This window comes from Oncorhynchus gorbuscha, linkage group LG21, assembly GCF_021184085.1.
Source record: "Oncorhynchus gorbuscha isolate QuinsamMale2020 ecotype Even-year linkage group LG21, OgorEven_v1.0, whole genome shotgun sequence".
Lineage (NCBI taxonomy): Eukaryota > Metazoa > Chordata > Actinopteri > Salmoniformes > Salmonidae > Oncorhynchus > Oncorhynchus gorbuscha.
In genome coordinates, this window is record NC_060193.1 from 38,389,365 (window position 1) to 38,401,622 (window position 12,258).

The window sequence follows — 12,258 nt, forward strand, 5'->3', positions numbered from 1 at the left end:
GGTAATTCAAATAACCAAATTCAACCTAGCTAATTTCCGATTTATACGAAATTGTTTGACTACAGAGGTAGCAAAACTGTACTTCAATTCTATGATACTCCCCTACTTAACATACTGCTTGACTAGTTGGGCCCAAGCTTGCTGTACAACATTAAAACCTATTCAGTCTGTCTACAAACAGGCTCTCAAAGTGCTTGATAGGAAGCCCAATAGCCATCATCATTGTCACATCCTTAGAAAGCATGAGCTCGAGTTGGGAAAATCTTGTGCAATACACCGACGCATGTCTTGTATTCAAGATCCTAAATGGCCTGGCTCCCCCTCCACTCAATATTTTTGTTAAACAGAAAACCCAGACATATGGCAGCAGATCCACAAGGTCTGCCATGAGAGGTGACTGTATAGTTCCCCTAAGGAAAAGCACCTTTAGTAAATCTGCATTCTCTGTGAGAGCTTCCCATGTCTGGAATACACTGCCATCAGACACACATAACTGCACCACATATCACACTTTCACAAAATGCTTGAAGACCTGGCTAAAGGTCAATCAGATTTGTGAACATGGTCCCTAGCCGTGTGTTGCCGCTTTCCATGTTGTCTGTTGTCTGTAGCTTGTGAGGTGTGGAAACACTTTGTTGCTTTTATGAATTTTGTTTTGCTGCTTTTTGTTCTATGTTGCTCTGTCTGTATGCTATGTCTTGCTTGTCCTATGTTGCTATGTCTTGCTTGTTCTATGGTGCTATTGTCTATATTGTAATTGTTTTTAATAACCTGCCCAGGGACTGCGGTTGAAAATTACCCGGCTGGCTAAAACCGACACTTTTACTGAAACGTTGATTAATGTGCACTGTCCCTGTAAAAATAAAATAAACTAAACACCATCCCAACCGTGAAGCACGTGGGTGGCAGCATCATGTTGTGGGGGTGCTTTGCTGCAGGAGGGAATGGTGCATTTCACAAAATAGATGGCACCATGAGGAGGAAACTTACGTGGATATATTGAAGCAACATCTCAAGACATCAGTCAGGAAGTTAAAGATTGGTCGCAAATGGGTCTTCCAAACGGACAATGACCCCAAGCATACTTCCAAAGTTGTGGCAAAATGGCTTAAGGACAACAAAGTCAAGGTATTGGAGTGTATGTAAACTTCTGACTTCAACTGTATATAAACACACACACACATAGAATTACTATATTAGCACAGTAGCTATTATACAGTCAGCTGTTACTGTTCTAGGAGCAATGGCTTTTAGACCTTCAGGAGGCAGCAAGTAGGGTTATAGAGAACTTCAAGTTGATCATTTTAGTTTTCCAGTGGGCAGCAGGTCAAAGTAAGGGCTAATAGTAAATTATCCAAAGCTGTTTATCTCCCTCTCACACAGATACAGTACTCTCACATACCCACACAGTAACAGACAGACACTGGATACATTCATTTGACACAACTGGACAAATACAGACAACACACATTATGCACACACACGTTTACATGGGGGCCATGAGTGGGGGTTTACGCCACAGTGGGTATACAGGGGGGCAGTAAGGGGGTGTGTGTTCTCACAGTGGTGTCTCTGTGGCTGGTTTGGCTGGCAGAGCGGACATGGGTGCGGTGGGCACCAGAGCAGGCGGAGATGGTTGGCGAGTTGCCCTCGCTGAGGGAGTGTGCGGTACCGTCCCAGCCCTCAAAGCGTGCCAACGGACTGGGCGAGCGGCGCTACCCATGGAAGGGACGACGGGAGGAGGGATAGAGAGAAAATGGTTTGTGTTTCAAGCAGCGGAAGTTGTAAAGGGTAGTGCGTAACTCAGGTTGAGGGAGGGGGCCAGACAGAGCAACATCTTTCTTTTATACTGTTTACTGGGGTTTAGATAAAACAGTACTCAAGTTAAGGGCAATAGTTTGAACTTTGAATGTAAGAATCAATGATTTAATATACTATGCTGCAGTGGACTGAAGTTTTCTTTCAAATTTGTTGAAATCGAGCCCCCTGTGCGAAAGTGCAGCAATGGGGTGTGATTATGATTGATGCATTTGAAAAATTCAGCAGCCAAAAGAATAAAGGGCACAAAGGAGCATTTCAAAATGGAGATAGTCAGTCAGTCTTACCTGTGCTGGGTCCATGGAGGGCAGGCAAAGGTGAATGCTGTCCACCGAGGTAGCGATGGAGTCCAGAGAGGGGACGTACCTAATAGAGTTGTAGTTACTGAGAGAGTGAGAGAGCGAGAAAGGTTGTGGAAGAGAAATAAATCATATTATTGAAAAAGGAAATAAGAGAAATAAAAAAGGAGAGAAAGACAACAAGGCATACAAACCTGGCACCATTACATCTGAAATGGAGCCAAGCGACAGACAGTGTGTGAACAAACTTCAGAAAAAAATGTCAACTATTTTTTTTTAAGGAACTCAGTCCGGCTTTCAACTTACTCTTGAAAGTTGTAATAGTAGATTGCACAAGGTTCAATCTCGAAATGTAGTGCATCATCAGTTTTCCTCGTCATGTCAGTCATTGCATACCTTAGAGCAGGGGTTCCCAAACTTTTTCACTCGGTGCCCCCCCACCCCAGCATTGGGGACCACCCCGCCCCCCGAACACGCGACTTCTATTTCTATGTGCACAAGCACTGTTCAGGTGACAAATTGTTCACCTCTCGTTGGTGGAGAGAATTTTGCAGGGTTAAAACTTATTTCCTGCCATTCTACACATTTTGTCATGGGGTGCAAAGAAAATGTTGCAGTTTTAAAGCACATTTTCTTGCAAAGCTATACATTTTGCCATGTCTAATGTGTATTCATGTGATATTTGAGTGATACAATTTACAACAATAACATGGACAGATTATTTATTTTTTGAATCATTAACTGACATGGGCTAGTTGATCTGGAGTTATAAATAGCTACGGTATGCAATGACTAACATGACAAGAGAAAGTGGGGCCCCGAGTGAAAAAGTTAACCCTGAAGGAGCTGCAAAGCAAAGCTCCACAGCAGAGATTGGAGTATCTGTCCATAGGACCACTTTAAGCCATACACTCCACAAGGCTGGCTTTATGGAAGAGTGACCAGAAAAAAGCCATTGCTTAAAGAACACAATAAGCGAACACATTTGCCAAAAGGCATGCGGGATGCTCCCCAAACATATGTGACTAAAATTGAGCTTTTTGGAAATCAAGGAAAACGCTATGTCTGGCACAAATCCAACACCTCTCTTCACCCGAGAACACCATCCCCACAGTGAAGCACGGTGGTGGCAGCATCATGCTGTGGGGATGTTTTTCCCCATCGGCAGGGACTGGGAAACTGGTCAGAATTGAAGGAATGATGGACAGCGCTAAATACTATGAAATTCTTGAGGGAAACCTGTTCCACTCTTCCAGAGATTTGAGATTTGAGACCGGGATGGAGGTTCACCTTCCAGCAGGACAATGACCAGAAGCATTCTGCTAAAGCAACACAAGTGGTTTAGGGGGAACATTTAAATGTCTTGGAATGGCCTAGTTAAAGCCCAGACCTCAATTCAATTGAGAATCTGTGATTGCTGTACACCAGTGGAACCCATCCGACTCGAAGGAGCTGGAGCAGTTTTGCCTTGAAGAATGGGCAAAAATCCCAGTGTCTAAATGTGCCAAGCTTATAGAGACATACCCCAAGAGACTTCCAGCTGTAATAGCTGCAAAAGGTGGTTCTATAAATTATTGAGTTTGGGGGGGGTGAATAGTTATGCACGCTCAAGTTATTTTTTTTTGGTCTTATTTCTTGTTTCACAAGAAAACATATTTTGCATCTTCAAAGTGGTAGGCATGTTGTGTAAATCAAATGATACAAACCCCCAACAATTCCAGGTTGTAAGGCAACAAAATAGGAATAATGCCAAGGGTAGTGAATACTTTTGCAAGGCACTGTAGTTCTGTCCTTGAGCTGTTCTGTATTATGTTTCATGTTAAGGAAGAGTAGCTGCTGCTTTTGCAACAGCTAATGGGGATCCTAATAAAATACCATCCTCTGACATGTAATGAACAATTCCTTCTGAAATTAACCTATTGAGTCGGTGGATAACTGATGTATTGGAAACTGCACACGGACACCGTGGTCCTTTTATCTGATATAAAGAGCTGCACATTTTGATGTGTCTTACTACATTGTAAGTTTTCTGGTTAATGTATTTTTGAAATTGTACGTTAGGTTGTCTAGTCATAACATTCAGATGCAGTAGATGGTGTAGAATACAGTATATACACATGAGTAGTGTAGGATATGTAAACATTATATAAAGTGACGTTATTTAAAGTGACTAGTGATACCTTTATCAAGTCTATTTATTTAAGTGGCCAGAGATTTGAGTCTGTTGGCAGCAGCTATGTTAGTGGGAAACTGGTTAGTGATGTTGAACAGCCATCACTATGTTAGTGATGGCTGTTTAACAGTCTGATGGCCTTGAGATAGAAGCTGTTTTTCCGTCTCTTGGTCCCAGCTTTGACGCAACTGTACTGACATCGCCTTCTGGATGATAGCGCGGTGAACAGGCTGTGGCTCGGGTGGTTGTTGTCCTTGGTGATCTTTTTACCTTCCTGTGACATCGGGTGCTGTAGGTGTCCTGGAGGGCAGGGGATGTGTTGTGCAGACTGCACTACCCTCTGGAGAGCCCTGCGGTTGTGGGCGCGGCAAGCAAATTGGAGGGGGTCTAGGGTATCAGGTAGGGTGGAGGTGATATGATCCTTGACTCGTCTCTCAAAGCATTTCATGATGACAGAAGTGAGTGCTACAGGGCGATAGTTATTTAGTTCAGTTACCTTAGCTTTCTTGGGGAACAGGAACATCTTGAAGCATGCAGGGACAACCGACTGGGCTAGGGATGGTTAAATATGTCCGTAAACACACCAGCCAGCTGGTCTGTGCATGCTCTGAGGACGTGGCTAGGAATGCCGTCTGGGCCGGTAGCCTTGCGAGGGTTAACAAGTTTTAAATGTTTTATTCACGTTGGCCATGGAGGAGGAGAGCCCACAAGCTTTGGTAGCGGGCCGTGTCAGTGGCACTGCATTGTCCTCAAAGTGCGCAAAGAAGTTATTTAGTTTGTCTGGAAGCAAGACTATGTCCTCGACGGGGCTGGTTTTCTTTTTGTAATCTGTGATTGACTGTAGACCCTGACACATATGTCTCATGTTTGAGCTTTTGAATTGCGACTCTACTTTGTCTCTATACTGATGCTTTGCTTGTGTGATTGCCGCGGAGGGAATAGCTGCACTGTTTGTATTTGGTCATGTTTCCGGTCGCCTTGCCATGATTAAAAGCGGTGGTTCGCGCTTTCAGTTTTGCGCCAATGTTGCCATCAATCCACGGTTTCTGGTTAGGTAAGGTTTTAATGGCCTGCATTTGCCTCATGCAGGGCGACGCAGCACGACACATCTTCATCGATCTAGAGCATCTCAAACATGCTCAACGGGTGACATGTCTAGTGAGTATGCAGGCCATGGAAGAACTGGGACATTTTCAGCTTCCAAGAATTGTGTTCAGATCCTTGCAACATGGTCCGTGCATTAGCATGCTAAAACACGAGGTGATTGCAGCAGATGAATCACAGTATCTGTCCATTCAAATGGCCATAGATAAAATGCAATTGTGTTCGTTCTCTGTAGCTATGCCTGCCCATACCATAACCCCACAATGGGGCACACATTGACATCAGGAAACCACTCTCCCACACAATGCTATACAACACTGTCTGCCATCTGCCCTGTACAGTAGAAACCGGGATTCATCCGTGGAGAGCACACTTCTCTAGTGTGCCAGTGGCAATCAAAGGTGAGCATTTGCCCACTGAAGTCGGTAACAACACCTAACTGCAGTCAGGTCAAGACCCAGTTGAGGACAACGAGCACACAGATAAGCTTCCGGTTGGACGTACTGCCAGATTCTCAAAAATGACATTGAAGGCGGCTTATGGTAGAGAAATTAACATTCAATTATCTGGTAACAGCTCTGGTGGACATACCTTCAGTCAGCATGCCAATTGTAAGCTCCCTCAAAACTTGAGACATCTGTGTCATTGTGTTGTGTGACAAACCTGCACATTTTAGAGACAGGCCTTTTATAGTCCCCCAGCACAAGGTGCATCTGTATAATTATCATGCTGTTTAATCAGCTTCTTGATATGCCACACCTATCAGGTGGAAGGATTATCTTGGCAAGGAGAAATGCGCACTAACAGGGATGTACATTTCTGGGATCTTTTATTTGAGCTCATGAAACATGGGACCAACACTTTACATGCTGAGTTAATATTTTGCTCAGTGCATAAGTCAGAAGTATGCTGAAGATATAAAAGTGTGGACTCTAGCAAGCCTCATTAATAAAGCCTCTTCTTTTGTAGCTCCCAAGGCAGCACCCTGAATACCATGTTGACAGAGGTATGCAATCACGCTCTCGTCATGTTTTGCAGTTAGGTGTAGTTTTGCAGTTAGGTAATGTTCCAAATGGCACCCTATTCCCTATATAGTACACTACTTTCAGCCCATGGGGGCTCTGGTCAAAAATACTGCACTATGTAGGTAGAAGGGTGCCATTTGGGACACATACTAAATCAAACTGTGTGAATCCAATCATGAACTTTGGTGTACTGGCCATGCAAATAGCTAAAAGTAAAAGGCCTGGTTTGAATGTGTAAATGGTCTGCTACATCAACACACTGCAGGTCTTGAGCATAGTAGTAGTTTTGAGAAACGTTTGACTGCTTAAGTGGAAACTGAGCTCTGCCAGTGGAGAGTTGTCAGAACAGACTGTAGTGGAAACTACCGCTCTAAATGACTATCCCAAACAGGCTGGACCAATGAGGGCTGTGGTGTGTGTGTGCGTGCTTGTATGAGTTCCAAAGAGAGGACTGCAAAGCCAAGTTAACAGGAAACCCACTAAGCCAACTCAACCTCAAACTGTTGCAATTTTTTATACTGTAGTTTGATATTTACTGTATATTAGATGTCTTGTTGACACCTTTAGCTAACCAAAGAGCGTAATGAATGTCATACATCATCAATTACAATAGCAATACATATAATCACATTCAAATAAACTTCTACTCGTACTTAGCTGTGTTTAGGTGCTTTGGACAAGGGTTCGGATGAGGTACACTTTGGAGTTTTATTTGGAGAGTACCCCATGAAGACTGGAGATCTAAGCCTAGTCATTCTCCCACTTGCCTGCTCACCCTTCGACCCTCTCTATGATGGAGGAAGTCATAAACCCACCCTCCCTACCCCAATTAGCTCCTGGGGGACGTGCGTTTTGGCTGTGGCATGGACGACCAGTATACCCCTCCCCCCACCATGGGATACACACACATTCCCCTCATACACAGTGAGATGAAATCCGGAACATGTGTTTGAGTCTGCACACAGTAGAGGCTTGCTGCAGACATCCTGAGTGAGATGAAGCCAAGTGTGTGTGTGTGTGTGTGTCATCCCAGGCCATTCCATGGTAAGCAGACAGGACACATGGGTGACAGACTGTCTGCAGCCGCCACGCCCCACTATTCTTCCCTTCCCTTGGCTCCACTTCACATGTCCCCTCGGAACTTTACTCAGTCACCTGCTCTCTTTATCATCCCTCCCCTACATCCCTCGCCAAGACTGCGTTCCAAATGGCACACTATTACCTACACACTGCACTACTTTTGACTTGGCTCTGGCCAAAAGTAGTGCAGTATTTAGGGAATAGGGTGCCATTCAGGGATCAAATGTTTAACTAAACCCTATTACGGGAGCACACTTCCTGAGCTAGCTCCAGTCAGTGAAACTGTGATAGCACAGACACACTGAACGTCACTTAGCTGCTCCTACTATCCATTTGATCCAGTTCCTCTTCCTGCACCGCCCCAATTTGGTAAGCTCTCTAAATATCAAGACGGCCCCCATGCAGTGTCAAAGGCAGGGACTTTGGTGTGAAGCAGTGTGCGTATATGTGCCCATTCTTAGTACCTGAGTACTTAGTGTAGTGTGTGTGTACACAAGTGTTGGTAAGTTTGTGTATGAGTAAGAATGTGTGTGTACGTGTGTGCGATTTGTGTTTTTGCGTGTGTGTGTGTTTAGCTACCTGCTGATGCTGCTCTTGCGGGACAGCGTGTTACTGGGGGAGGCAGGAGGCGTCTGGTAACTGTAGCTGTATTCAGATCCCTTCAGATCCAAGATCACCTGTTGAGTGGGGAGAAAAAAAATAATGTGTGAGAATGAGTACATGGAACAGTGGGAATATCTAACACTGTGTGTGTGTGTGTGTGTGCGAGTATGTGGTTAAGTGTATTTGGGAAGGTATATCGATGTCTCTGTGTGTGGTGCGAACAAGTGTGTGTGTGTGTGTGTGTGTGTGTGTGTGTGTGTGTGTGTGTGTGTGTGTGTGTGTGTGTGTGTGTGTGTGTGTGTGTGTGTGTGTGTGTGTGTGTGTGTGTGTGTGTGTATCATCCAGCTTACCTGTTCGCTGGCGAGGGGCAGTTTGCTGGGCTCGGCCGTCAGGCTGCTCAGGTCTTCTAGGATGGTCTGCAGGTGGGTCACTTCTCCCAGCATGCTAATCTCATGATCCTGTACACACATAACCACAGATCAGACACACACAACCAATCACCAAAAACCACAGCGCTGCCCATAACCACAGATCCTAGACACAACTATCAGTTACAAATAGCCCCTAGTAACAAGGCTTGGGCGGTATATCAGGGTAATTGGTTTTTCAATACCGTCAAAACTATTACTTTCAAGTTTTTCCAATACATGTGTATATTTGTAGCTATTTATTTAGTAAATACCAGCAGTCAAATTGTGCAATACGTTAGGAGATAAAGCAGATCACATTATTTTGTCATTTTGAAGCTTACTTAGTTCCCCAGAACAGTTGAGCCAGTCACATATTTGTAAATAAGACAAGGAGACAAAGCGGGAGCAGGTGAGTCCAGCTGCGTATTGACACGGGTGACGTTTTATATTGAAAATCACTTTTTTCGCTTCAATAGAGTGATCAGGGAGGTGCAACTATACTTTTCCTTCACAGAACATACATCACTGCAACACATTCTGCTGAAAATATCTTAATTTTCATCAGATGACAACAGAAGTGCAAAGCTATTTCACTGGCAGCCACACAAGTAAATGAGCTTACAATGAAAAAGCATTTTACATTTTATGCCAAACAGATATTGTGAGAGCAATAATAGGGCCAAAGCGTAGTTTACATAGATCAATGAACATCACTTCTTCCAGGGCAATGGGAGCCACCATATTTCTCGATTCTCAGCCAGGGAGCGGAAGAGTTGTGTCTAAACCAATTTATACATTCGGCAAAATGATAAAGCTTGGAAATATAATTAAGAGTTCGGAGTCTTTCCCTCTGTGTAAATGTGTTCATTTATTCTGGGATCTCTTACCTTTCTATTTACATTATGAACATTCACTGTGGAGTTTATCCTGATAGCCGGAAGGGGGAGACATAGGAAGCATTGAGCTCACAAAATTTAACCAAGGCAATATATTAACTTTTACAATAGAAATTCTGCCGGTTAGAGCGACTGGAATGTTAAGCCATCTACTGTGGTCTGATTGAATTAATTTGAGCGATCTGTTTAAGTTTTGGGCAATGGTTTTATCTAAAATAAATATATTGATTCCTACATTTTTAAAATGGGAAATGATTGGGATTACATAAGAAGAGATGGGGTCCTGTGCTGGGTTCTTAAGGGGGAGTAGGTCAGATTTATTTTAAAACGTGAAATGGAGCTGAATTTGTCTATAATGTTCAAAGCATTCGGGAGAGATTGAGATACATTGTCTAGATAAAGTAAGATATAGTCAGCGAATAATGACGTGATCCATATAATTTAGAGATATTGGTGTAATTTCTTTCAATTGTAGCACCCATTCTCCCTCAGGAGGTTGAAAAGATTTGGCATGGCACCTCAGAACTTTTACAGCTGCACCATCGAGAGCATGTTGGTTGTATATCACTGTCTGGTAACTACACTGCCCTTGACCGGAAGGCCCTACAGTGTGTGTCGCGGGCAGCCCAGCACATCACTGGGGGTAAGTTCCCAGGATGTACATGGCAGGCGGTGTCAGAGAAAGTCCACCAAATATTGCCAGGCTCCAGCCACCTGAGAAATTGCCAGACTCCATGCTCTCGTCCGGCAGGCGGTACCAGTGTATCAAGGCTCAGAACAACAGACTCCTAAACAGTTTCTATCCCCTGGCCATAAGACTGTTAAATGGCTAACAACTACTGCTCTCCCACAGTCTATCCCCAGTCTACCCACTAAGACAGCTTACACTTTTTTTTCTCTCTCTTATTTTTCTATTTTGATGTTGGGAAGGACTTGCAAGTTAAGCAGTTCAATGTACTTGTGCATATGACAAAACTTAAAATACTGTCTACGTCACAAATGGAACCCTATTCCCTACATAGCGCACTACTTGACGAGAGCCCTATGTGGAACTGAGGCCTTGAGGCACTGACCGTCCAATCACCATCAAACATTGCCAGATTCACTCAAAATAGACTCTCATGTCAACAGCGTAAACAGCGTTGAACTTGCATGGTGTTACATCATGGGGTTCTGGGGCCTCCAACCTGTTCCAATCACTTAAACAGAAGCCAGAGACTTTTTATATGAAAATGGATCAACTTCAGCAGCTGAGCGTTCCAACTAGATGTCTGGGTCAGATGAGAGTATAAAGCCCGCATACACACAGTTTTCGCATGAATCATAAAGATTGATTCTGGATTATAATTATAATAATATCCACACCAAAAATACATATTTGGCATGGACACTGATTCTAGATGAGAGGATAACCCCAGCACAGGTTTGATGTGAATACTGACTGATTCCAGATCAGATGAGACTATAACTAACTCATGAACACATATTTGTCATGAACATAGACAGATTGTAGATCAGATGGTAATGATAATATTATTAACCTACTCACCAGCACAGGTTTGAGCATGCTGACAAAGGCACAGTAACGGCCCCTCTCTTCGATGAGCACCCTGCACACGGCCCTCTTCTCAGTCTCCTCCAGCACAGCATAGCGTAAGTTCACCTCCTGCAGGGCGCTGTCCAGCTGCCCGCGCACCTCGTCCTTTCCTAGGGAAACACAGGGGGGAACCAAAGTTGACAGGCAGAGCAGACTGGCAAAATAACAGGCAAAACAAAGCCAGCGGGCTGCTATAGCAAGTTAACAAAACTCAGGGTACAAAAACGATGCCCGAAACACGTTTGTTGAGGGTGTGCATTTAAGTGATAATGCACGAGAAGACAGTGTTTGGAGGATATCCTGGCACGGGTGTTGCTAGGCCCGAAACCATGTCGAGGGCAGGGAAACCGTGCTAATATATCCTCCAAACAACAGCTTCAAGGGCATTATCACTTTTATACAACTGGTTACCAATATATCCAAATAATGATATGATTCACATTTTAATTCAAAAAGTTATTTCGATGAATTTATTAATCCGATTTCATCCTTCCAAGAGATATAGTCCCGACACAAATCTAGGGTTGCTGGTCGTTCGTTCAATTGGGTCCGTTTCCAGAGACGCGACCCAGTCTTTTTGTTCTGTATCTATGGACGAGACTCAGTCGTTCGTTCTAAATGTTCTACTGCCATACTGTTAGGCAACGTTCTCATCGCTTGCTAGCTAGCCAACTACGGCTAATTTACGGTCATGTCAAACAGTGCAGCCAGAATAACGGCATAGTAGCTGCATTTGCATTAGTTTAAACTGTTTTCTAGTGACATTTAACAATGAGCTAATGATGCGCGATTTCACCTGGCATAGAAAATGTGCTCTCTTGTCAGGACACTGTTGTTCAGAGGAACTAGCCAACAACACAGTTAACACAATCACTTCAAACTGAAGCTGGAAAGACTCCAAACTAGCAGCATTTCGTTTTCCCTGTTTGACATGATATCCATAAAAATGTGGCCTATTCAGGATTTCGACTGGCAGAGAAAAGCTGCCTGCCTGTCTCGTTCAGACTCCTACACTTTCATTACTATGGAACCAGCTGGAGATATAATTCTGTATTGAAACGGAGACAGACAGCAAGGTTTATACAAGTCTCTGCTATTGAAAACCAATTGCTAGTCTAAAAAAAGGGAGATCATGTCTAGATGCTTTTTCAAATTAAAATCACATTTTATTTGTCAAATGTGCCAAATACAACAGGTGTAGTAGACCTTACAGTGAAATGCTTACTTACAAGTCCTTAAATAACAAACAATGC

The 12,258-nt window shown here is 43.7% G+C and overlaps 1 protein-coding gene across 4 annotated transcripts in view; it reads right to left on the minus strand.

The window, feature by feature from the left end:
* LOC124008256 (protein MTSS 2-like) overlaps positions 1-12,258 on the minus strand; it is a 130,000-nt gene that overhangs the window by 16,028 nt on the left and 101,714 nt on the right. For 2 of the 4 annotated variants that reach the window (XM_046319399.1, XM_046319398.1), the window contains exons 7-11: positions 10,958-11,115; positions 8,453-8,560; positions 8,079-8,176; positions 2,106-2,202; positions 1,563-1,715 (exon numbers count right to left, since the gene is read on the minus strand). In XM_046319399.1, coding sequence (XP_046175355.1) covers positions 1,563-1,715; positions 2,106-2,202; positions 8,079-8,176; positions 8,453-8,560; positions 10,958-11,115 — 614 coding nt within the window. The remainder of the gene's footprint in view (positions 1-1,562; positions 1,716-2,105; positions 2,203-8,078; positions 8,177-8,452; positions 8,561-10,957; positions 11,116-12,258) is intronic. The other 2 variants (XM_046319400.1, XM_046319401.1) reach the window with 1 other exon arrangement.